Here is a 25,719-nt window from a genome sequence, read left to right on the forward strand (position 1 = left end):
TGAAACACAGAACAAAGTATATCAAATGTGATGTGTCACGTAACACAATAGAGAAGTATTGAAAGGGAGACAAACGTGGGCAACAGAGAACTGGAAAGCTATGTGGAGGAGGTAGGATTATGCTCTTTTCAAAGACATGGAATTTGTATGGAAGGAAGAAAAACGACTGAGGGAAGAATGGCATGAGTAAGAGAACAGAAGTGGGAAGGAGATTGGTTATAGAAGAAACGGTGAGAAGGGTAGGTTGGGTGACGCAGAGTGAGCTATAGACAAGAGGGCAAATTAGCTGCATGGCAATGGTACTGGCCTAGGAATGCCATTTTCCTTACGTGTAAACGTACAGAAACAACTTAGATGCTTAAGGTCTCTATGGTCATTAACATTCTATGATTCTAGGACAGTAGGTCTCAACTCTTTTGTGCATCCAAGTAGCCTGAATAAATTTTTTAAAATTAGAGATGCCTAAAGTCTATTCCCTAAGATTTTGATTTAATAGGTCAGAGGGTTGATCACAACATCTGTATTCTTTTTTTTTTTTTTTTTGAGACGGAGTCTCACTCTGTCGCCCAGGCTGGAGTGCAGTGGCGCGATCTCGGCTCACTGCAAGCTCCGCCCCCTGGGTTCACGCCATTCTCCTGCCTCAGCCTCCCGTGTAGCTGGGACTAGAGGCGCTCGCCACCACGCCCAGCTAATTTTTTTTTTTGTAGTTTTAGTAGAGACGGGGTTTCACCGTGTTAGCCAGGATGGTCTCGATCTCCTGACCTCGTGATCCGCACGTCTTGGCCTCCCAACAGAACATCTGTATTCTTAAAAGCTTCAAGGTAAGTCTGACATAAGCCAGAAAACCATTGTTCCAACCCCTCTTCCCATTACTGCATGATCTGTATTATGTACTCAATGTTTCACCCCAAATAAAATAATTCAAGTATTAACTCCCAATTTGTGAACCTTTCGGCTTTCATAATTATCTATGGCCTCTAACCCAAGAATTCTGGGAATCTATCCTAGACAACAAGAAATAAAAATGATGTTTTCTAAACAAAGATGTGTTATTTTCAACGTTTGATTAAAATATAGTTTATCACTTCTAATGCCTAAAAATTAAGTACAATCTAAATAGTCAATCATAGTGAACAGTTAAATAAATTATGGCAAATTTGTGCTAGAATACTAATTAACAACTTAAAATGATGACCTTTTAACAAAATAAAACACTCATAATAACATTAAGTAAAAACACTAGGACACAAAACTGTATGTGTATATATAGGACTTCATTTCTGTTAAAAATGAAGATTAGAAACAAAACTGGAAGATTTGATCCAAACTGTCAACATTAGTCACCTCTAAGTTCTGGGATTACGGGTAATTTATTTTCCTGTTAACAATTTTCCATGCTTTCTAAATTTTCTACAAAACATAAATTATATAAATTTATATAATTCATCAAGAAATAAATGTATAGATTTATAGAATCTATAAAGTCATAAACTTATTACATTGATAATTAGAAAGCAAAGTTGACCTATTCTGCTAATATGGGCTGAACAGAAACAGCAATTTGTTCCAGGGCTAAAGACATTTACATTTCAAAAAGATATGCATGAATTAGTTCCTATAAGTACTTCTTGAAGGCTCAAAATTTAAAACAAGATCAAGACCACTAAATTATTAAATAGTGACGAATGTAAGGTAACATGAATTAATTCTTATAAATACTTCTCGAAGGCTCAAAATTTAAAACAAAGATCAAGACCACTAAATTCTTAAACAGTGATGAATGTAAGGTAACAACTACATCTTAGGATCAAATTAGAGTTACTGTAAGAAAGCATTCCTACTATCATGAGTGGATTTGAAAACATGTTGAAAAATCCCATCGAAGCTGACAGAGCACTGAACCAACTTCTACCTGGAACTTGGTGACAGTGACTGATTTGTCTCTAACCATAAAGCCCATCAAAAACCAAGATTGTCTACTTAGTAGTAAAAAATAATAACGACGATGATAGGAGGATTCTGCTGAACTCATGTTTTCAATGGACCAAAAAAATCTTCCCCTAGGTATGGAGAAGTAACTCAAGTGGAAAGAAGGGATGCTTGAAATTATTGCAAACTCTTTATTCATTACATAGATTAGCCACTGGTGGGTACCATGCATCCAGGATTTATGAAGATTTCAAATACGCCGTCCTTTTGCCCCCATAACCACACTCAAACTCGTGAGACCATGTGCCTCTATTTTTAATTACGAAAATAAGGACGCTGTATCTCCACCGGTGGTTAGAACTGCGAAACATCCCAACCACAACGTCCAGAAGGGCGACTGATCGCAGAGCTTCAAGTGATCTTAACTACGTTATGTGTTCCTGACACACTACAGCTGTGTTCCGAGGGTCTGGGACGCAGGGCAGAACCATTACTGTATTAAGCTTTCCCGCTCATGGGACGCGGTGCTCAGTCCCCGGGGACCGACAGGGGCTCCACCAACAACTCTGCGCCTCCCTCTCGCGGCCCGGACGGCAGCAGCGCAGGTAACTGGAAATGACTGGCAAGAAAAGCACCTTTTAAAATAACAAAAACAAACCACTTATCAGGAACTTTTCCAGCCTGGAATGAGGAATATTTATAAAAACAGTGGTAGAATATTAGGACATTTCTAGGCCCAGTTTCACCAAGTGAAAAGACCTGGGATAAGACGAGCCCAGGGCTGCACTGGACTTGCGGGATGCAGAGACTAACCAGAAGGGCCCTGCCGTCGAGGGACCCTAATCTCTGTACGCTTCGGGGGCGCCCGGGTGGCAGCCGGTGTCCCGCCGCGTCCCTGAGAGGCTTCGGCCTTGTCCGACCCCAGGCTGAAGATCAGGTGGCCCGGGGCCAGCACGTTACCTGCAGCAGGTGCAGCTGGGCCACGAGACCCCGCGGCAGGTGGAGGAAGCAGTCGCGAGCGTTGGTGAAGGCCACAGTCACTGCCGCCCCGCCTCCCCCAGCACCCGCCAGGCGATCGCTGCCCCACATCGTCCCGAAGCGTCGCTCTGGGTTTGCCCACCCTAGCGCCGCAAAGGACACGGGACCTGGCAGGCCGAGGACGTCGGAACCGGAGGAGATCGATCGGCCCCGCCCCCTGAGGCCCCGCCCCCTCTCCCCGCTGCGCGTCTCGCCGTAAGCCTGTAGTGGGGTGGGACAAGAAAGCTTCTTTCACCCACCGCGCGTCTCCGCCAAGCCGCTCGGGGGCGGCACCTCGTTCATCAAATCCTCGCACGCAGGAAACGATGGCCGACGCTGTCGATTCTTCAGCCAATCCTGACGCTCCTTAACTCATCCCGCTCTCTTATTGGATAAAAGGGAGGTCAGCAGGGCGGATGTTGTCCTCCCTGCGAGGATCAAAGTAGGCAAGATGGCGTCCAGCGGTGGGGAGTTAGGGAGTTTATTTGACCACCACGTCCAGAGGGCGGTGTGCGACACGCGGGCCAAATATCGGGAGGGACGACGGCCTCGTGCTGTCAAGGTAAAGTGATTTTTGGTTTCATTCGCTCTCCTCGGTAGCTTTTTGTGAGCGCTAGCGCCATATGGCTAACCTACGGAAATAAAGGCACGACAAGGCTTCCGTCAGATCTGTCGCTCATTAGAGCTGGCGTGAAGAACCCTGGGCCAGGTACCAAAGATTCTCACTACCCTTTTGGTCAACTATTAGAACATCAACTCCACGAGAATAGGGCTTGGTTTTAGTCATTGGATCTTCAGTGTTTACAGTACTACTTGGCACAGGTAAGCGCTCAGTGAATATTCGTTGAGTGATTGTTCCCAGTGACTTCTGCCGACTCAATTTCTGGAAAAAAATGTCGACTGAAGGTAGTCTGTTATATGCCTTAGGTAGCCTCTCACATGGACTGTTACTCTTTATGCAGAGGGAATGGCAGAAATTTTATTTTGTGTTTTTTGCTGACTGGGTTGAACAGATTATTTCTTGTTTTCAAAGTTCTGTTTAAAAAAAAAAATAGAGGCAGATTCGTCCTAGGCTTATTTGCGAAATACGTTTAATAACTATGCATTTCTTTCAGGTATATACAATCAATTTGGAATCTCAGTACTTATTAATACAAGGAGTTCCTGCTGTGGGAGTCATGAAGGAATTAGTTGAGCGATTCGCTTTATATGGTGCAATTGAACAGTACAATGCGCTAGATGAATACCCAGCAGAAGACTTTACTGAAGTTTATCTTATTAAATTTATGAACTTACAAAGTGCAAGGTAAGGTGCAAGTTAAGCAATGACTCGTTTCATTTCCTCCATTCATATTTCTGTCATTTTGGCCCCAAGTTTCCCTCATTCATATCTGAATTACCCCAAAATGTAATCTAGCATATCTTCCTACAGCCTTTTTACAGGTTAACTTTACTGAAACACTGTATCCATCACATCCCATGCTTAACAATTTAATGTCCTGTAGCGTGGTAGAGTAAAAGTTGGGTTTGGCCAGGCACGGTGGCTTACGCCTGCAATCACAGCACTCTGGGAGGCCGAGGCAGGCGGATCACGAGGTGAGGAGTTTGAGACCAGCCTGGCCAACATGGTGAAACCCCGTCTCTACTAAAAATACAAAATTAGCCGGGTCTAGTGGCGCATACCTGTAATCCCAGCTACTCAGGAAGCTGAGGCAGGAGAATTGCTTGAACCCAGGAGGCAGAGGTTGCAGTGAGCCGAGATTGCGCCATTGCACTCCAGCCAGGGCAACAAGAGGGGATCTCCGCCTCAAAGAAAAAAAAAATGGGTTTGAGGGCTGGGCTCCAATAACTCACGCCTCACGCCTGTAATCAGAGTACTTTGGGAGACCGAGGCAGGCAGATCACTTGAGGTCAGGGGTTCAAGACCAGCCTGGCCAACATGATGGAAACCCCGGCTCTACTAAAAATACAAAAATTAGCCGGGTGTGGTGGTGCAGACCCGTAGTCCCAGCTACTCAGGTGGCTGAGGCATGGGAATTGCTTGAACCCGGGAGGTGGAGATTGCAGTGAGCAGAAATCACACCACTGCACTCCAGCCTGGATGACAGAGCGAGGCTCCGTCTCAAAAAAAAAAAAAAAAAAAAAAAAATTTGGGTTTGGCGCCAGGCATGTGGCTCACACCTGTAATCCCAGCAGTTTGGGAGGTGGAGGTAGGCGGATCACCTGAGGTCAGGAGTTCAAGACCAGTCTGGCCAACATGGTGAAACCCTGACTCTACTAAATACAAAAATTAGCTGTGTTGGTGCAAGCCTTTAATCCCAGCTCCTGGGGAGGCTGAGGCACAAGGATCACTTGAACCCAGAAAGTAGAGGTTGCAGTGAGCCAAGATCATGCCATTGCACTCCAGCCTGGAAAGAGTGAGACTGTCCCAGAAAAAAAGAAAAGAAAAGAAAAAAAAGTTGAATTTGATCCCAGCACTATGGAAGGCCAAGGTGGGCAGACAGCTTGAGCCCAGGAGTTCGAGACCTGACTGGCCAACATGGCAAAACCTCACCTCTGCTAAAAATACAAAAATCAAGGTGGGCGTGGTAGTGCATTCCTGTAGTCCCAGCTACTTGGGAGGCTGAGGTGGGAGAATCAGTTGAGCCCAGGAGGTGGAGGTTGCAGTGAGTCATTTATGGACCACTGCACTCCATCCTGGGTGATGGAGTGAGACTATGTCTCAAAAGAAAAAAAAATGTTGGATTTGGAGTAAGTTTTCCATTTCCACTGCTTACTAGCTTTGTGATCTTGGACAAGTTATTTAACCTGTTTAAGTTTTTCCTGTTCCGTAAAATCTATATGGTAAAGGGACCTATCTACTTCTTGAGGTTGTATGAGGATGAAATGAGATAATCCATATAAAGGGTTTAGCAGAGTGCCTCCTGGTCAGAATACAGTAAGCATTAGCTATTGTGGTTTCTACTGTTACTCCTTTCTGCAAATTGACTCAGTGTTTTCCGGCCTTCTATGTGACATAAACCCTCTGCTCCAAAAAGGCTGAAGTATGCAATGCCTTATCTATTTTTATGTTTGTTGATCTCTGTTCTCCTCACTAATCTGCTCTGAGACCCATCCTTCTCTGGCTATTACAATTCATATTTTCTTTCATGTGCTATCAATAGAAGTCATAATCTACCACAAAAGCACTTGATTTTACTGGGTCATGTGTGGTTTTCTCAGGCTGCTGTTATATGTAATCTCACTTGCTTAACCAATCTGCCAGCTCTCATGGTTAGAGAAATATTTTCTCGAGCTTTTCTGTTTTCCAAAGTACCTAGTCTAGTAGGCTCTGAAGTAAGACATCTGGATTTGAATCCTTGCTCCTCAAACCAGAGTATGAGCATGGCTAAGTTATGTAATGTCCCAGCGCTTCCGTTTCATTACAGGGTTGTTGTTAGGTGTTAATTCAAGTGAAGCACTTACAACATTGCCTGGCATATGGTAAAATCTGAGCAAGTATTTATCATTATCCCTGGATACAGAAGTAGTTAAATTTATTGTAGTACCTGGCCAATCATAGATGTTTAGTAAGTATTTATTGACTGAATAACATTCTTCTCATTTTCTCATTGTTATATGTTTAATAGTTCCTCAGTTATTGAACGTTTTATGATTATAGTATTTTTCATCTGATTTTTAAGGCAAGAATCCCATTACAGAAATACATTGTGCTGAAAAAGCTTAATTGGGTATGAAGTAACTCTTCAGGGCCATAGAGAAAAGCTCTATTTTATGACCACAGTTTATATACTTCAGGCCAACCAGCTGGGTCCTTAGTTGTTTAAAGACTAGGGAACAAAGAGGCTCGAAGGGAAGAAAAGGGGAGGCTCTAAGTACATACTCGAACAATGGGATGAATACTGTCCACAAGCAGAGCATCTTAATTCCCAATCCACAGGATATATATACACATAGCAAAAGTTGGACTTTGCTCTTTAGATCCAGATATTGTATACTAGTTAAGCTTTCATCCCAAGTAAATCTAGATTAAAAAACCATGCTATCTTGTATTTCCATTCAGGACAGCCAAGAGAAAAATGGATGAACAGAGTTTCTTCGGTGGATTGCTTCATGTGTGCTATGCGCCAGAATTTGAAACAGTTGAAGAAACTAGAAAAAAACTACAAGTGCGGAAGGCATATGTAGTAAAAACTACTGAAAATAAAGGTATGGAAAGCATATTGCTAAATGCCTCCTGTATGTCAGGTACTCTGCCAGGTGTATCATCATGCAATTCCTAGTCTAGTGGGAGGAGAGGCAAGTAAAGCATCACAGTATTCAGTAACTGTAAGGGTTCTCTACAGCACACTACATAATCTGGGTTGCGAAGGGAGAAATGTTGGTTCATAGAAGACTTCCTACAGTATGTGAGAAGTGGCTGAAATTTGAAGGATAAGTAGACATTAACTAAAAGGGAGAGGAAAAGATGGAAAGGCAAGCCAGGCAGGATGTTTAAGTGTTTAGAGGAATAAATGAGCATCATGCATTTAAGGAAATTTAGTTAATACAGTATAACCAAAGCTCAAAGGTTTCAGTGAGAGATAAGTTTAGAAAAGTGGATAAGAAGTGAATCATGAAGGGCCTTGTGTCCCATGCTAAGGAATTAAGGCTTTGACCAGAATGCAGTGAGAAGCAGTTATGATTTGCAGACTAGTTGTCACTGCTAATCATGGAGAAGTTCTACTTTTGACCAGCAATTGACTAAATGCCCCCATATGCCCCTTCTACCAGATAGTGGTAGAGAGAAATAAAGTGGGAAAACTCTTGGAAAACTTACTCAGAAATCTGGCAAGAGAGCTGTTGAGAATCCCCAGTCATCTGTATCCATTGAAGTCTAACTTGTAAGATAAGTAAATAAATAGCACCAGGAAAACTTAATGTGTTTGTATGACAAAGGACATTATAAAACATTAATGTGGAGAAAGACCTTTGACATTATCTGACCTGTGTCCTAATTTTTCTTGGTGAGGAAACTAAGTCTCAGAAAGTTTGTGACCGGCCTATATTATTAGAGATGAATTAAGGACAAAAATAAGGATTAAAACCCAAGCTTTGGACTCTTTCTCCAGAGCTTACTTTTTAACTGCTTTAATTATCTCAGTGTTGGTGTGACAGCCTAGGGTTATCTTCATTATTTGCTCCCCTTCCTCTTAAGATCTTTTTGCCGTGCTGCTGATCTCAGAATTAAACCTGACTTGCTTGGCCTTGGACACTTCAGTTAAGCTGTCTTTCATCAGCATTTCAGCATCTGTGCGATGCATTTGTATACTTGGTCTTACTTTTCAAAAACTCTTATTATGGAAGTTACTGTTATTATTATTATTATTATTTTGAAACGGAGTCTAGCTCTGTCCCCCAGGCTGGAGGGCAGTGGCGTGATCTCTGCTCACTGCAAGCTCCGCCTCCTAGGTTCACGCCATTCTCCTACCTCAGCCTCCCGAGTAGCTGGGACTACAGGCGCCTGCCACCACGCCCGGCTAATTTCTTGTATATTTAGTAAAGACGGGGTTTTGCCGTGTTAGCCAGGATGGTCTTGATCTTCTGACCTCGTGATCCACCTGCCTCAGCCTCCCAAAGTGCTGGGATTACAGGCGTGAGGCACTGTGCCCGGCCTGGAAATTTCAAAACACAAAGGCAGAAAGACTAAGTTAACACATCTCCCATGTATTAATATTAATATTAACATCAACAATCATCAACACATAGCCAATTTCATCTTTACCACATCTTCCACACTCCATGTTGTAGACTGCTTTTGGGAGAGTAAACCAGGGAAGAGGACCTTGCCAGCCCTAGAAGTGGGACAAGCATAGTGCTTTCTTTAGTAACTGACAAACACAAGCTAAGGAGCATGATACATCCAGATAGTGGAATACTCTGAAATTGTTAAAAAAAAAAAAAAAAAAACTTTCTGTATAGTGATGGAAAACCTATATAAGATCTACAGTGAAATGGAAAATGCAGAGGTGCAGAGAAATGGATATTACATTTACCTTTTTTAGTGGGGAGAAAAAGAATGGGAGAAAGGTGGCAAAGTAAAACTTACTGAACAGATAAATAAAAAACAATAGTGATTACTTATGGGGATGAAACCAGACCCATGGAGTGCAAGGAAAGGGTGACACTTGATGCTGTATATCTTTTTATCCGTTTTAGGTTTTAAACCATGTGAATATATTCCCTTCTCAAGAAACAGTTTTTTTGGAGTATAATTTGTTAACATTTTTAAGTGATTTTTTAAAATTACATGATTCTCAATGATGAAAACAATAAATTAACCACTTATGTTTCTCTTTCCCTCAACTTTTAAATTGTAATATAAAGACCATAACGTGACAAAGAAGAAATTGGTTACAGAGCATAAAGACAGAGAGGATTTTAGACAAGACTTCCACTCAGAGATGTCTGGCTTTTGTAAAGCTGCTTTGAACACTTCTGCAGGGAACTCAAATCCTTATCTTCCGTATTCCTGTGCATTGCCTTTATGTTATTTCTCCTCAAAATGTATGTGTTCATCCGGGGGACATGTGGACAGAGCATCAAACTCCTCTAAGGATGGTAGAAATCATCATAAAACAATGGGGCATTATAACCACAATGACTCTTTGCAGAAAACACAGATAAACACTTTTAAGAACTCAGTGGCCTACCCTGGTGCGCAAAAGGCTATTACGTCTTCAGAGGCAGTTGACAGATTTATGCCTAGGACAACACAACTGCAGGAGCGCAAAAGAAGAAGAGAAGATGATCGTAAACTTGGAACTTTTCTTGAAACAAACTCAGGTAGTAATGAGGTTATGATTGGACCTCTGTTACCAGACATGTCTAAAGTGGATATGCACGATGACTCATTGAATACAACTGCGAATTTAATTCGGAATAAACTTAAAGAGGTAAGGTTATTTTTAAAAACTGTTCTAAGAGACGATTTGGTTATAGGACTAAATGGGGAATTATTTGTGGGAACAATAGTATTGTAATTTTTTTCACTTTTTAGTTTTTTGATGTGTTTTTCTATAGTTCTCTGTTGAAATAACTGAATTTGGCTAACATTTTATTTGCTTTGAACTGTTAATACTTGCTTTAAACAATGAACAGACATTTTATATCACTGTAGATACAAAATATTAAAGCAGTGGTTTCAGCTAATTAAATCAATCTGTGAGAGTGGTGCCCAGGCCTGCCATTTTTGTTAAAAGCTCCCCAAGTAGTTCTAATATGAGCCAAAGTTGAGAAGGAAAATTCCATTTCTCTCAGATTTAGAGTTATTACAGTTTATATCAAAGTAAAATGCTTAATTTGCTTTTGTGATAAAGAGCAATAGAAGGTGAGATTTCTAAAAATTGGGCCTCTAGGTATGCATTTCAAATATAGACTTTATTTTATTTTATTTTATTTATTTATTTATTTATTTATTTATTTATTTATTTATTGGAGACAGAGTCTCACTCTGTCGCTCAGGATCTACGGTCACTGCAAGCTCTGCCTCCTGGGTTCACACCATTCTCCTGCCTCAGCCTCCCAAGTAGCTGGGACTACAGGTGCCCGCCGCCATGCCAGGGCAAGTGTTTTGTATTTTTTAGTAGAGACGAGGTTTCACCATATTATCCAGGATGGTCTCGATCTCCTGATCTCGTGATCCACCCGCTTCAGCCTCCCAAAGTGCTGGGATTACAGGGATTACAGGCATAAGCCACCGCGCCCGGCCTCAAATGTAGACTTCTTAAATGATCAGGATCAGATTGTGCTGCCTAGGTAGTCTTTTTTTTTTATGTCATTTATATAATCATCTTCCATTTCCTAAGCACAAATAAAGTTAACATCTGAGTTAGCTTTCGAAAGACACCTTTTTGTGGGATGGGGTAGGGGCTACTGTTACAAATCATAAACTGAGGGTTATGACATTCTCTTATACTTACTCCAAGATGCAGAAAGTGCTTTTCACATGGTTTTACTCGTATTTTACAATGTGATTAAGGGAGGCTCAGGTAGCTTAATTTCTTATATGTACATTTTTTACCTGAAAACATCTGATTAAAGAGGCATTATTTATTAATAATTAAAATCCATGGGCACAGTTTTGAAGCCGCCTTTAGTTTTTCAGTTTAGGCTGGGGACAGTGGCTCACACCAATAATCTCAGCACTTTGGGAGGCTGAGGTGGGAGGCTGAGGTGAGCAGACTGCTTGAGCCCAGGAGTCTGAGAGCAGCCTGACCAATGTGATGAAACCCCATCTTTACCATAAATATACAAAAATTAGCCAGGCGTGGTGGTGCACTCTTGTAACTACTTGGGAAGCTAAGGTGGAAGGATCACTTGAATCTGGGAGGCGGAGGTTGCAGTGAGCCAGGATCATGCCACTGCACTCCAGCCTGGGTGACAGTGTGAGACCCTGTCTCAAAAAAAAAAAAAAAAAAAAAAAAGGTTTTCAGTTTGTGCTTCCACCCTTCCTTCCTTCCTTCAGTTGCAGCTGAACTGAGGCATAGACATAGATACGCAGCTGTCTCAGCCAGAGCTGATTACATTTTAAAGAAAAACATGTGAAGTCCAAATTCTAGGTCCAGAAATAGTAGAACAAAAAAAAAAAAATGAAGACACTTTCTTTGCTTTGGCTTATTGTACACTCTCTCTGATAGTGTGTTTGCCTTTCCTTTTTCTCCTAGGAAATTGAGGATTATACTGCTTCCTGCTCATTTCTCCAAATGTTTTCATCCCCCCAAATCTATCAAACATTATCAGTGTTTCAAGAATGCAAAACCAGGATATCTATCTGAATCTGTAATATAACAAGTGACTTTAGATCTATAAAGGAATGTTAAAGTGGAGCATATGTTCACTTTTCTTCCTCCAAATTTTTTTTCTTTTTAAGTAGCTTTAGAAATTTTACTCTCGGCCGGGCGCGGTGGCTCAAGCCTGTAATCCCAGCACTTTGGGAGGCCGAGACGGGCGGATCACGAGGTCAGGAGATCGAGACCATCCTGGCTAACCCGGTGAAACCCCGTCTCTAGTAAAAAATACAAAAAAATAGCTGGGCGAGGTGGCGGGCGCCTGTAGTCCCAGCTACTCGGGAGGCTGAGGCAGGAGAATGGCGTAAACCCGGGAGGCGGAGCTTGCAGTGAGCCGAGATCCGGCCACTGCACTCCAGTCTCGGCGACAGAGCAAGACTCCGTCTCAAAAAAAGAAAAAAAAAAAAAAAAAAGAAATTTTACTCTTATCAGTGTTTGAACAGAAAACTTCACTCTGTGCCTAGGTCATAGGCTGGACCTTGAACTTAAACCAACTCTGCCTCAAAAGCCACATCAAGGATTGAACTATTGGATGTAGTCTTACCTCTTCTAATAGCTTTACTCCTGTGCTATAGAAACTAAATTTTAATGGTTCTTTTTTTTTAATTAGGTAATTTCATCTGTGCCAAAGCGTCCAGAGGACAAGCCGGAAGATGTACATACAAGTCATCCATTAAAACAAAGAAGAAGAATATAGAGTGCCAGCAGCAAATTAGTACTTCCTGAAAAGAACATTTATTATTTATTTTTAGCCTGTCATTTTAATTCTTCTAGAGATTTTACTGCTGGTATTTTTTAATGCACTCCTCTTTGTAATTTCATTCAAGCTATTTATCTAAAGTCATTTCTTTCTTTCTTTTTTTTTTGGGAGATGGAGTCTTGCTCTTTTGCCCAGGCTGGAATGCAATGGCATGATCTCAGCTCGCCGCAACCTCCACCTCCCGGGTCCAAGCAATTCTCCTGCCTCAGCCTCCTGAGTAGCTGGGATTACAGGCGTACACCACCATTCCTGGCCAAGTTTTGTGCTTTTTTAGTAGAAATGGGGTTTCACCATATTGGTCAGGCTGGTCTCGAACTCCTGACCTCGTGATCCTCCCACCTCGGCCTCCCAAAGTGCTGGGATTACAGGCATGAGCCACCATGCCTGGCCCTTTTCTTTTTTTTTCGACCCATACTTAATGTTGCAGAAACTATTCTTGTCATAACATTACCTCTCATGTACAGTAATTATATGTAAATTAATTGAAGCAAATATGGAAACTACAATAACGATAGGCAACCAGCATCTGTTTCTGATTATAATAAAAGTATTGAATGAGCCATTGAAACACTAGAAGTCAGGGTGTTTCCGAATGCCAGGATTTCAAAATCAAGACAATTCTGTGAGGTAAAAAGTAGATTAACTATTAGAACAAAGCTGAAATTAGAATCTTATATGCTTTAATTAACTTTTAAGAAGAATTTGCTTGACCTGTGGCAATCCAAAAATAAATCAGTATTTATAAATTCTAGACTTCTGTTACTGCTTCTGGCATATCCACACTTTTTTCTGTCAGTGGGTCACATAATTGGAAATTTCAGTACATCTAGGCTGTCTCCATTTTCTTTTTCTTTTTAGTAGAGACAGGGTCTCATTGTGTTGCCCAGGCAGGTATTGAACTCCTGGGCTCAAGTGATCCACTCACCTTGGCCTCCCAAAGTACTAGGATTACAGGTGTGACCCACTACACCTGGCCATTTTCTTTACCGGTAAAAATAACTTGAGAAGGTCCATACCATGGCATGTTGTTTTCATTTCTCCCTATCTTTAATGGCCTCTTGCCTAGTAGATTGAATTTGAACATACCAGTTAATAAGGTTCCGTTTCAGCTATGATTTACTTGTAGCAGGACAAGCGCAGACAAAACCCCTTAGACACCGGGTTATAGAAGGAAGAGGCTTTATTTGGCCGGGAGTGTTGGCAGACTTGCGTCTCAAGAGCCGAGCTGCCTGAAGAAAAAGTTCTGGCCCTTTTAAGGGCTTACAACTCTAAGGGGGTCCACGTGAAAGGATCATGATAGATTGAGCAAGTGATCTATAGGTAACACATGTGGTTAGAATTGGGGGATTAATCTTTAACCTCAGGCCTGGTCAGTGGCGTAGGTTGGTTTTGCTACTGACTTCATTCGTGTTGTTTTTCAGCTTTTACTTCCTCCTTTTCTTCAGAGACAGGAGACTGTAAGAGAAATGGCCTCTCCTCATTCCCCTCTTTGAGAACCTCACTCACTAGTGGGAGTTCTCACTCTCCTCTTCACTACCCAGGTCCTCCTGTGAGACAGATCGATAGTGATCCATGTAATACACTTGTGCTGAAGTTTTCTGATGAATCAAGGTAGTAACAACTTCTTAGTAGTTAGAGAAATATGACTAACAATCAAGGGAGCAATAGGCAGGTTCCTATCACTACTGCTATACCTATTATAAGAGTTTTAAATCTCCTAGAGCTGGAAACCACTTTCCAAACAGGGATCCAGGATCAAACCCATGCCAAACCTGCACAGGCACATGTGCCAGCTTTGTCATGTCTCTAACTATATCTTCAACTACTTGTCCTTGATCATCTATTTGCAGATAGCAATTGGTCAATGAATTTTCCACAGACGACTCCTTCAGCTGCCAGCAAATAGTCTAAGGCCAATCTACTCTGATAGATGGCATTTCTCATTTGGGTTTCCTGCCAGGCTAAGAGTCAAAGCTCTGCCAGTTCCATTAGTGATTATTTCTAAGACGGCATGTAACCGTAAGGTCCAGTTGAGCGGCCGGGCGTGGTGGCTCAAGCCTGTAATCCCAGCACTTTGGGAGGCCGAGACGGGCGGATCGCGAGGTCAGGAGATCGAGACCATCCTGGCTAACACGGTGAAACCCCGACTCTACTAAAAAAAAAACAAAAAACTAGCCGGGCGAGGTGGCGGGCGCCTGTAGTCCCAGCTACTCGTGAGGCTGAGGCAGGAGAATGGCATAAACCCAGGAGGCAGAGCTTGCAGTGAGCTGAGATCCAGCCACTGCACTCCAGCCTGGGCGACAGAGCAAGACTCCGTCTCAAGAAAAAAAAAAAAAGATCCAGTTGAGCATGTAGATGGGCGTTTGGTATCCCCACGAGGTGTCTTGCACCCACGTGGCAGGCCTGTAGTACTATGTGAGCCACTCATCTTTCCAATTTCCTATAGCTGTGCTCCTTTTTTTCAGGAGGCATAGACAGGGAAACCTAGGAGCTCACCTGTTTTTACGGGCAGTAGGAGAAAGGATGGCTTAATGGTGCCAATGACACAACTCCCTGTCCATTGGTCAGGTTATTTGGTGTAGGCTCTATGCCCACATATCCAATACAGTCCAGTGGGAGCCATCCAGTCCCGATGAAATTCTGGATGGGCCCGAACAGCAACTTAGGAAACTTACTGAATGGGTTATTTTCAGTATGGTTAGCCCCCAACAGGTGACTGTCCCTGTTGTGCTGTTACACAGCTTCTGTCCTAGACAATTGAGCCTTCTTACAGGGATGGTGAAGTCTTTCCCTTCTCTAGCTATACAGTATTGTCCAATAATCAAGGTTTTCAAGACCCAGAAGTTGCTAGTTTGGGCCTCCTGGACTAGGACTATGTCAGGAACTGGATCAGTAGGCACCAATTCTCAGGCTTCCCAAGGCCATCGGTTTCACAAGTGGTTCCCCCACATATAGCTATGAAGTAACATTGAGGGAATGAGCTACATTTTCTACTAACTGGAGAAACAAGTTATTTGACTTTTTTTGTGGAGGCTCTGGTGCTGGCAGATTCAGCTCATCAGAAAAGGTCTGAAACACTGGTTTGGGAGGGCACCTGTGGACTTCCCCTTGGACTAAAATATTTACTCGGGGATCCAGTCCAGTTCCATTGATTCCTAGAGTTACATACTCTCCTGTTTTCCACGGGGGATCAAGGGGATTGGTAATTAGCAGTTTATCTTTTTTTTTTTTTTTTGAGATAGAGTCTCACTCTGTTGCCCAGGCTGGAGTGCAGTGGCGCAATCTTGGCTCACTGCAAGCTCTGCCTCTTGGGTTCACGCCATTCTCCTGCCTCAGCCTCCCAAGTAGCTGGGACTACAGGCTCCTGCCAACATGCCCGGCTAATTTTTTGTATTTTTAGTAGAGACAGGGTTTCACCATGTTAGCCAGGATGGTCTTGATCTCCCAACCTCGTGATCCGCCTGTCTCGGCCTCCCAAAGTGCTGGGATTACAGGCATGAGCCACCGCGCCCGGCCGGTAATTAGTAGTTCTAATGGGTTACAGTGACCTCTAGTGCAGGAAGTTATTCTTTCCTTTTTGAAGGCGGACAGGGTCCTCATCTTTTTTACAGGTGGCCTAAATGACACAGGACCAGTAACTACATTCATCACTACACAGTCCTAATTCATGACAAACAAACTTATTTTCTACTATATAGCCCCTTTCCCAATCTAGAGAGCCACATCTTTTTCCATTTCCATACAGGTCACTGTTGATTGCTGTACAGGCGTCAAGTTCTAAGATAATTTGTTTGGGGACTCCTTTTTCTTCTGTTCTAGTTATTACTTTACTTGTATCAGCTTTTCCCCAGCTGCCAGTCTTCAATCTTATTTCAAAAACGGTAGTCATAGGGGGCTCAGATGGGTTATAGCACACATCAGGCTGGTCACTTCCTGGGCTACATACCTTGTATAGAGTAGCATTATACAAACAATTTCCTTTTAGAGTCCCGATACACTCATAATAACTATAAAATAATAGGACTGCAGCAACCTTTTGTCCTACCTCAGTGACTTGATGTATACACCGGGAACAATCCTCAGTCTGAGGAAGGTCAGTTGAAGTCCTTACTGTACAAGTCCAAAATTTAAGGAAAATGAGTCCCATGATGAATTTCCTCATGCTTCAGCTGTGTGTGGACCAGTCAGCTTCTGGTTTTGACTGGATTAGGGCTTGTTGTCCTCTTCAGAGTCACTTTGCAGGGGTTGTCTGGGCTTAGTCTCGCCTCCCATGTCTCAGGTGCTGCAAGTTTTACACGGCTGTGGTGGATCCAGGCGGGGATTCCCTCTACCTTTATGACTGTGGGAGTGGTCAAGATGATGGTCTGGGGTCCTTTCCACTGTGGTCGCAAGGGGGCTACATTCCAATCCTTGATCCACACCATATCACCTGGGGAGAAATGGTGAACTGGGGAGAATAAGCTGACAGGGCACCTCTCATTTACCCAGGCTGAAATTATGTAATTTTCCCTTTAGGGAAAACAGGCTTTAGCCTGTTGCTGTCGTTGTAACTCAATTTCACCTAGCTCTGGAGGAGGGCCTGGGAATTTCCGCAGTATGGGAGGAGGCCTATGATATAATGTCTCATAAGGGGAATACCTTGTTTTTTTTTTTAGAAGGGGTACATCTAATCTTAAACAATACCATAGGGAGAGCTTGTACTCACTTTAATCCTGTTTCTTTACACACTTTCCCTAAACTATTTTTGATAGTCCGATTTATCCGCTCCACCTTTCCGGAACTCTGTGGTCGGTAAGCAGCATGTAGTTTCCATATGATCCCCAATACTTTTGCTGTCTTCTGTACCAAATCAGCCACAAACGCCGGCCCATTGTCCGAGCTGTCCAAACCTAGGGATGAGATCTCGGAGAAGCACACGGGTTACTTCACGAGATTTCTCAGTCCATGTTGGATAGGCCTCCACCCACCCAGAGTATGTGCACACTAGAACTAGCAAATACTTGTTACTTCCACATTTGGGCATCTCGGTGAAGTGTACTTGGAGATCTTCGAAGGGGGCTGCTCCGTAAGCTTGTATGCCGGGCGGGACGGTTGGACCTTGCCTAGCATTGTGCTGTCGGCAGGTGGCACACTGCTGCATCACTGTTTTGGCAGGGGCTGACAGATGCCAGAGATGTAGAAGTACCGGTTTAACAACTTTTCAAGTGACTCTTGGCCTAGGTGGGTAGTCTTGTGTACAGCCAGTACGACTGCGGCTCCTAGCAACTGCGGCACGGCTATTCTTCTGTCCCATAACCAGATCCATCCCTCTTCTATCGCCTGCCCTCCGTCTGCCTGGAGAAAGTCCTTCTCTTTAGAATGAGTAGATACAAGGTCAGGTGCCTAAGGGAGAAGAGGGGCTGTGACTGCTGCCTGGTAGGGGGTGGATGCTGCTTTTAGAGCCTCTGAGTCAGCTCAGGAGTTCCCCAAGGCAATCAAGGTGGAAGCTCACTGGTGTCCTCTGCAGTGCATGACTGCCACCTTTTGGGGCTTCCACACTGCCTCTAATAATTGCAGGATCTCTTGCTGATACTTTATGTCTTTTTGCCCAGAGTTCAACAGGCCTTTTCCTTGTACAATGCCCCATGCACTTGGAGAGTTAAAAAGGCATACCGAGAGTCAGTGTAATGTTTATAGTCTTACCTTCACTTAGCTCTAAGGCCTGAATTAAAGCAATGAGTTTGGCCTTCTGGGCTGAAGTGCCCTGGGGCAATGATTTGACGTCAATGACAGCGTCCAGGGTTACCACTGTATATCCCACACACACCTCTCCTTGTGGGTTGACGAAGCTGCTCCTGCCACATACAGCTCCCAGTCTACTGATGCCCAAGCATGATCTCGGAGGCCAAGCCTGCTAAAATAACCTGAGTCCAACACCTACCTCTACACAGTTATGTTCAGCTGGGCTCTCTGATACTGGGAGCAAGGTGGTGGGGTTCAGGGTGTTGCAAACTTCAATGGTGGGGATTCTCACAGAGCAAGCTTTGGTACCTAGTTAGCCTAGCATTCATTAGCCAATTATGTCCTTTGGTATTCATTAAAATCACCACAGCACGGGGGGCCTTTATGTTCAGGTTTTGCCCAAGAGTTAGTTTATCCACTTCTTGTGCTAGCAGGGCAGTTGCTGTCAAGGCCCTCAAACGAGGGGCCAACCCTTAGAAACCCCGTCTAGTTGTTTAGAGAGGTAGGCCACCAACCTTGGCCAGGGCCTCACAGTCTGGGTCAAAACTCCAACTGCTATTTTTTCTCTCTCTGACACATACAGTGTAAAAGGCTTTGTCAGGTCAGGCAGCCCCAGGGCTGGGGCCAACATGAGTTTCTCTTTTAACTCATGAAAAGCTCGTTGCTGTTGGGACCCCCATTCAAAAGGTTCCTTATTTCCTGCTTTGTGACTCCATACAGGGGCTTAGCCAATACTGCAAAGTTTGGGATCCACAACCTCCAGAACCCCACAGCTCCTAAGAATTCTCTCACCTGCCTTCTGGTCTCAGGCGCCAGTAGGTTGCAGATGACTTGCTGTCTTTCTGATCCCAGGCTGCGGTCTCCCTGTCGGATAGTAAATTCCAGGTAATGTACCTGCTGTTGGCAGATCTGAGCTCTTTTCTTGGACACCTTATACCCACAGTCCTTCAAGTGCCGGAGCAGGGTATCCGTTCCCTTGGCGCACCCGACTGCCATGGGGTGTCCCAGCAGGAGGTTGTTGACACACTGGAGCAACTCACAGCCTAGGTCTCTGGCGGGAAACTTCTGGAGGTCTCGAGCCAATGCCTCCCCGAAGATGGTGGGGGAGTTCTTGAACCCTTGGGGAAGCCGGGTCTAAGTGTACTGAGTGGTGACACCTGGCCCGAGATCCTCCCACAGAAAGGCAAACAGTTTTCGGCTCTCAGGGGCTAGCCTGATGCTAAAGAAAGGGTCTTTTAGGGCCAAGCAGGTGAACCAGCTGTCCTCAGCTGGCAGCAACCCAAACAATGTGTACGGGTTAGGTACCGTTGGGTGCAAAGTCACCGTAGCTTGGTTGATCAAGGCAAGTCCTGTACCGGCCTGTAGTCCTTGGTCCCTAGCTTGGGAATAGGCAGGAGGGGAGTGTTCCATGGAGATAAAGGACTATTAATTTTAAGAAGAGTCTCTATTCCTCTTCCCGAGGAACTATAAGGGCCATGATGACTCTCATTCCAGGTAACTTTAGCTGTAAAGAGCCGTGCTTTGTGAAAGAGATAGTGGCTCTCAACTTGCTAAGTACATCCCTTCCTAGTAAAGGCAAGGGTCAGTCAGGCAGATACAGGAACATGGTGAATACCTCCCACTGTGCAGGTCCAGGGCAAATGGAAAGCTTGCTTTGCTGAAACCCCTGTGGCTCCAATTATATCAATAGGCATTTTGGATAAGGGGGCGACCTGGGTGGTTACTGCTGAATGTTCAGCACCAGTGTCGATAAGAAAATCAATATTCTTGCCCCCGATTGTCATCTTTGACCATGGGCTCTTTGGGGGCACATGAGCCCAGTCCCCCTCAGTCCAGAAACCCTTCTGCCAGATTAAACAAGGCCCCTTCGTCCTTGTCTGATGCCTCCGGCTCACAGCCACTTTGTTTCCGGCCGAGACCAGCTGGGTCATAGACACGCTAACCCAGCGGAGTTATGTGTCCCTTTTCTAACTGTTCATTAATGAAGTCCTCTAAAGCCTCCAGTTTCTCTTTACTTAGCTCATCGTTCTATCCAAATTGGCTTATCTGTTAACCATTTTTAAGATATAGCTTCTGGAGGCTTAACACTGGGCACCATTAAAAATGATATCCTAAGCCTTGGGGGGAACTTTGTCTTTCCGCTTGAAGAGGCTCCTTCAAACCTTGCAAATTTTTTCCTAGTCTGATACCAGGGACATACCCATTTCATGCATCATATGTTGACATTGAGGACTATATAATTGTTCTGGAATTAGAACTTGTGTTCCCCATTGTTGTAATAAATCTCTTCCCCATAAATTTATACGTACAGAAGTTATAATTGGTTGAATAGTCCCAGGTTGTCCATCGGACCTTTCACAATGCAAAATACTACTTTGTTATACTTCAGGGACTTTACCAACTCCAACTATGTTAAATTGAGCAGGTTGAATTGGCCACACAGACGGCCAGTGCTATACAGAAATGATTGAAGTGTCCGCTTCTGCATCTACCAAACCTTTAAATTTCTTTCCCTGAATAGTTATTTCACAGGTAGGACATTTATCAGTAATATGATTCACCCAATAAGCTGCTTTGCCTTGTTTATCCGTGTACGGTTCTTTTGGTCCCTGCTTTACACACTAAAGGAAGGGTATTGCTCTCCTCGAAGTGATTTTTTTTGCAAGCTCTAATGCACTCTCCTCTAAGCTGCTCTATGGCATCACCCTGCAAAACCACTTGTGCATCTAAACCAGCCCAGCCGCCAACCCCCAAAAGTTGGTCTGCAGTTATAACAAATCCTCCTGTTTGTTTAATTTCACTTTTCCCCATTTTCACATACCACACAATCAGGAGCTGTGCTATACACTCTCCTGGCTCTGCTTTCCAGGGAACAGAAGTAGATATAACAATTTGAATTTCCTCATTGTAATCTGAATCAATGACTCCTGTATGTTATTTGTACTCCTTTTAAACTTAAACTAGACCTTCCTAGAAGAAATCCTGTCGTCCCTGCTGGCAAGGGTCCACAGACTTCTATTGGGACCTTTTGCGGGGGTTCCCCAGGCAGAAGGCTCACAGCTTTTGTGCAGCATAAACCTACTGCGGCACTACTGGCTGTGGCGGGGGACACATATTGTACAGGGGTGAGGGAATGGCCTGAGCCGGAAATGCCCCAGTTTGGAATGGGGCCCAGGGTGGGCCCCACATTCCATTTCCCGAAATAGGGTTCCCGTCTTTATCAAACTTAGAGTGACACTGATTGGCCCAATGTTTTCCTTTTTTACATTTTGGACATATTTCAGGCTCAGCAGTTTTCTTTTTTCCACTATCTGGTGGCCTGACTCACTGATTTTTTCTACATTCTTTTTTAGTATGACCATGCTTCCCATAGTTAAATCAAGCTCCAGGAAATGGAGTTTCCTTTATCTGCTCTCAGTCCTGCCATTGCCTATGCCAACAAAGTAACTTTCTGCAGATTACCTCCGATACTGTCACAGGCCTTGATATTATCAACTAAATGTGCTTTCCCTCTAATAGGTTGCAGAGCAGCCTGGCAATCAGGATTAGCATTGTCAAAAGCTAATAAATGCAACACTATATCCTGAGCAGCCAAATCTGCAATCACCTTTTTAAAAGACTCCTGTAACTGAGCTATAAAATCCGTGTACAGTTCTTTTGGTCCCTGCTTTACAGCACTAAAGGAAGGGTATTGTTCTCTGCCTGAAGTGATTTTTTTCCCATGCTCTAATGCACATTCCTCTAAGCTGCTCTATGGCATCATCCTGCATAACCATTTGTGCATCTAAACCAGCCCAGCTGCCAACCCCCAAAAGTTGGTCTGCAGTTATATTAATTTGAGGTTGGGCCTGGGTGTAAGAGTACCCTGAATGGAAGCTTCATCTGCCCACTAAGTTTTAAATTATAAGAACTGAGCAGGAGTCAGACAAGCTCAAGTAAGAGCGTCCCAGTCAGTAGGAATCATCCGACTGGAAACAGCAACATTCTTTAACCGTCCCATTACAAAAGGAGAAGCTGGTCCATACTGATTAATAGCTTATTTAAATTTTTTGAGTAATTTTAAAGGAAAAGGCTCAAATGTAGCTATGATATTTCCCTGTTGATCTGGGGGGTGTATTCTAACAGGGAACTGCCAAGCCTCTAAATTACCCTCTCTTCTAGCTTGCTGGAATCCTGCCTGAATAGAACTGAGAGCAGTGCTGCTTGAACAGTCACTGGGGCGACTACTGTTCGCCCAGTGTCCTCTGGAAAAGACAGATCTGGAGAGTCAGGCCATTCTTTTTCTTCAAAATAAAGGGGGTGCAGAAGGGTAGGGATGAACCTCTTCCTCTTTTGCTGCTTTAGCTTTAGCTGGCAAACAAACCTGCTCTGTTACTTCTTTTGTTACGTCGTTATACTCTCCTCCCTCCTCATCATTAGTGTGAAAACGTTCCAAGGTGGAACGAACCAGAGCCCACACTTGTCCCACTGTTACCCTGATGCTTCCAAGCTCCCTTCTTACTCACCACGTGGATTGCTTTAAGAGTACTTGGGTGTCCTCCGGCTTAGTTCCATGTTTTCCAACTGTCGCTCTGGCGACCCTTTGACCTGGGTTCGAGCCCCACATATGGGCACCACTTGCCGAGACCAGCTCAGTTGTGGAGACCCTAACCCAGCAGTGATAGAGGAATTAAAGACACACACACAGAAATATAGAGTGAGGAGTGGGAAATCAGGGGTCTCACAGCCTTCAGAGCTGAGAGCTTTGAGCAGAGATTTACCCACATACTTATTGACAGCAAGCCAGTGATAAGCATTATTTCTATAGATTATAGATTTACTAAAAGTATTCTTTACAGGAAACAAAGGGATGGGCCGAAATAAAGGGATGGGTTCTGACTAGTTATCTGCAGCATTAACATGTCCTTAAGGCACAGATTGCTCATGCTATTGTTTGTGGTTTAAGAATGCCTTGAGCAGTTTTCCACCCTGGGTGGGCCAGGTGTTCCTTGCCCTCATTCTGGGAAACCGACAACCTTCCAGCGTGGGCATCAAGGCCATCATGAGCATGTCACAGTGCTGCAGAAATTTTGTTCATGGCCAGTTTTGGGGCCAGTTTATGGCCAGATTTGGGGGGCCTGTTCCCAACAGTTTCCCTTTCAACTGGGGGCACTTGTCCTTCCAATGTTCTCTTTCCTTACAGTAAGCACACTGGTTATGTTGCAGGCATGGATGGCCAGACGGGGTCTTTTTCTCGAGGCCCCCTCTCTCTGGCCCCTTTGGGGGGATCCCTCTAATAGCTGCAGCTAGCAGGGCAGCATTTCACTGGGTTTGGCGTTTGCTATCTCTGCGGTCATCTCTATTCACAAACACCTGGTTGGCTATCTCCAGTAACTGTGAAGTGTATTCACACCTGCAAACCCAGCCTGTTTCTGTAGTTTTCTTCTAAAGTCTTCTGCACTTTGACTAACTAAAGCCATGTTAATCATGTGCTGATTTTCAGGGCTATCAGGATCAAAGGGAGTATACATATGATAGACCTCACATAGTGTCTCATAGAATTGTGCCGGGCTCTCATCCTTTCCTTGAATGTTCTCAGAGACTTTGTTAACATTTGTGGCCTTCGAGCTCCCTTCTTTAACCCTTCCAGAAGGGCTTCCCTGTACCAGTTTAGCCTTTGCATACCCTGTCTTTCATTTGGGTCCCACTGGGGGTCTGTTCCTGCTAATTGGATCCTCACATATTCTCGGGGGTTTTGGTAATCAGCTGGAACATGTTCTTCCAGCCACTTAGTTGCTGCTTGGAGCACTCTCCTCCTTTCATCTGTGTTAAAGAGGAACATGAGCAACTGGTGGCAATCAGCCCAGGTGGGGTTGTGGGTCTGGATAATAGTTTGGAGCAAATCAATTACATCTTGTGGCTTTTCGGTATAGGATGGGGTGTTGTTCTTCCAGTTGAGGAGATTGGCAGAGGTGAAGGGCTGGTACACAAAAACATTTCTCTCTACCATCTGCCCATTCTCATCTACCCCAGTATACACTGCTCTCTCAGGGGCATTTGTATCCCGGTTTTAGGTTGCAAATGAGCTGCCAAGGGAGGGGTCTTTCCCGAAACTTCACATCCTTTCTTTTTGCCTCTGGGTGGCCTAGGGGTACGTAGGCCTGTGGAAGCTTGGGCGCGGTGGACTCAGGAGTGGGAGGCCTTCCTTATTGGTGAAAGCAGGGGGAGGGGCACTGGTGCCGTTTCTTGCCATGAATCCTCTGATGTTGGGTCGGACAGGGTTTTAGGAGCAGATTTCCCTCTGCAGGTTTAGCGGGATTCTTCCTTGACTGTCCCTTTGCCACTAGTATGGCCAATGCCTGTCCTAGCAGCACTAGGACTGCTGCTGCCTGTCCTCTTAACCACTGTGGGGGGGGTCTAAAATCAGCTGTAACCAAGTGTCTATGTAAGGAAACTGGTCTGGGTGTCCTGGCTTACCAGTTATCTTGTGCCATACCTTTGAAACAAGGGACCTGTCTAGGCTTCCTTCTGATGGCCAACCCACTTCTAATGCTGGCCAATCTATCTGGCACAAGGTTCTAAGTTTTCCTGGGGTCATAGTAACCCCATAATCTCCATTAAATCCTTTTTTGAAATTCTTTAACATAGTTCCTGATGGAGTGGGCTTACTTTATCTCTCACCCAACTCCCCACCCTCCCCCAGACAAAAACAATGCTCATGCCACAAGAAGGGAAAGGGTAAAGGGGTTACTCACTTGCCTTGCCTGTCACTGGCTGCTTCCCTTGCGGGAATCTTAGATCCTCTTAGCTTAGGCAGGCTGGTACCAGATGCCAGCATGAACTGCCACTTAGCCATTTGAGGTATCCTACTGAACTGCAGTTTGGGGCTCAACACTCACTTTGGACGGTGACCGCTGTCCATCCAGTGCCTGTCTGAAACACAAGCATTCACTCATTGTCACTCCCCCCTTTTTTTTTTTCCAAACAAGCCAAGCCAAATCAAAATCAAAACAGACCAAAGTGCCGATAAGGGCACACTGTGGGTGATCAGGCCACTCTTCCACTCAAATGGAGTGGGCAAGTTCCCAGGACCAGTCCTACTGTATTCCAGATGTCCAGACTCCAAGCGCCAGTTCCTTCCCGTTGTTCAGCCGCTGCATTGATCCTCCGCGGGGTCTTGGCATGCACCACTCTGACTGGGCGTTCCACCGGAGCAAATGCCTACCCGGGAGCGCTCTCAGGATTCGCGTTGCCTAAGCTAGCCAGAGTCCCCACAGGGATGCTCTGCCGGGCAGGCCTAAGCCGCCTAAGGGGCTGCCTCGACCATCCGTTAATCACCTTGATTCCTGGTCAGGGAACCAAGAAATGTAGCAGGACTAGCCGCAGACAAAACACCTCAGACACCGGGTTATAGAAGGAAGAGACTTTATTTGGCCAGAAGCCTCAGCAGACTTGCATCTCAAGAACCGAGCTCCCTGAAGAAAA

The 25,719-nt window shown here is 44.4% G+C and overlaps 2 protein-coding genes and 1 long non-coding RNA gene across 10 annotated transcripts in view; 1 reads left to right on the forward strand and 2 right to left on the reverse strand.

Moving 5' to 3' along the window:
* LOC105475495 (peroxisomal biogenesis factor 1) overlaps positions 1–3,104 on the reverse strand; it is a 42,953-nt gene extending 39,849 nt beyond the window's left edge. For 2 of the 7 annotated variants that reach the window (XM_011730806.2, XM_011730810.3), the window contains exon 1: positions 2,890–3,104. In XM_011730806.2, coding sequence (XP_011729108.2) covers positions 2,890–3,018 — 129 coding nt within the window. In that variant the 5' untranslated portion in view covers positions 3,019–3,104. The remainder of the gene's footprint in view (positions 1–2,889) is intronic. The other 5 variants (XR_983394.2, XM_011730808.3, XM_011730807.2 and 2 more) reach the window with 5 other exon arrangements.
* Positions 3,105–3,258: 154 nt separating this feature from the next.
* On the forward strand, positions 3,259–13,280 carry LOC105475497 (RNA binding motif protein 48). 2 transcript variants are annotated; one of them, XM_011730814.3, is made up of 5 exons: positions 3,259–3,508; positions 4,062–4,252; positions 7,010–7,155; positions 9,313–9,881; positions 12,385–13,280. In XM_011730814.3, exons 1-5 carry the CDS (start codon positions 3,398–3,400, stop codon positions 12,469–12,471), a joined length of 1,104 nt encoding a protein of 367 aa, XP_011729116.2. In that variant the 5' UTR covers positions 3,259–3,397; the 3' UTR covers positions 12,472–13,280. The 2 variants fall into 2 exon arrangements, with proteins under 2 accessions (XP_011729116.2, XP_070950937.1); XM_071094836.1 differs by lacking the exon at positions 3,259–3,508 and adding an exon at positions 3,535–3,768.
* LOC139355372 (uncharacterized) lies at positions 8,483–25,654 on the reverse strand. Its single transcript, XR_003016629.2, has 4 exons — positions 24,990–25,654; positions 22,761–22,901; positions 19,048–19,119; positions 8,483–8,600 (listed from the first exon to the last, which is right to left on the reverse strand). It is a non-coding gene; the product is annotated as an uncharacterized lncRNA (long non-coding RNA).
* Between the last annotated feature and the right edge of the window lie 65 nt (positions 25,655–25,719).

Source organism: Macaca nemestrina, chromosome 4 (assembly GCF_043159975.1).
Source record: "Macaca nemestrina isolate mMacNem1 chromosome 4, mMacNem.hap1, whole genome shotgun sequence".
Classification (NCBI taxonomy): Eukaryota; Metazoa; Chordata; class Mammalia; order Primates; family Cercopithecidae; genus Macaca; species Macaca nemestrina.

Coding starts and splice junctions, on each gene's coding strand:
- LOC105475497 (XM_011730814.3), top strand. CDS start 3,398: ATGGCGTCCAGCGGTGGGGAGTTAGGGAGTTTATTTGACCACCACGTC. Junction 4,253..7,009: donor ATGAACTTACAAAGTGCAAG/GTAAGGTGCAAG, acceptor ATTTCCATTCAG/GACAGCCAAGAGAAAAATGG. Junction 9,882..12,384: donor TTCGGAATAAACTTAAAGAG/GTAAGGTTATTT, acceptor TTTTTTAATTAG/GTAATTTCATCTGTGCCAAA.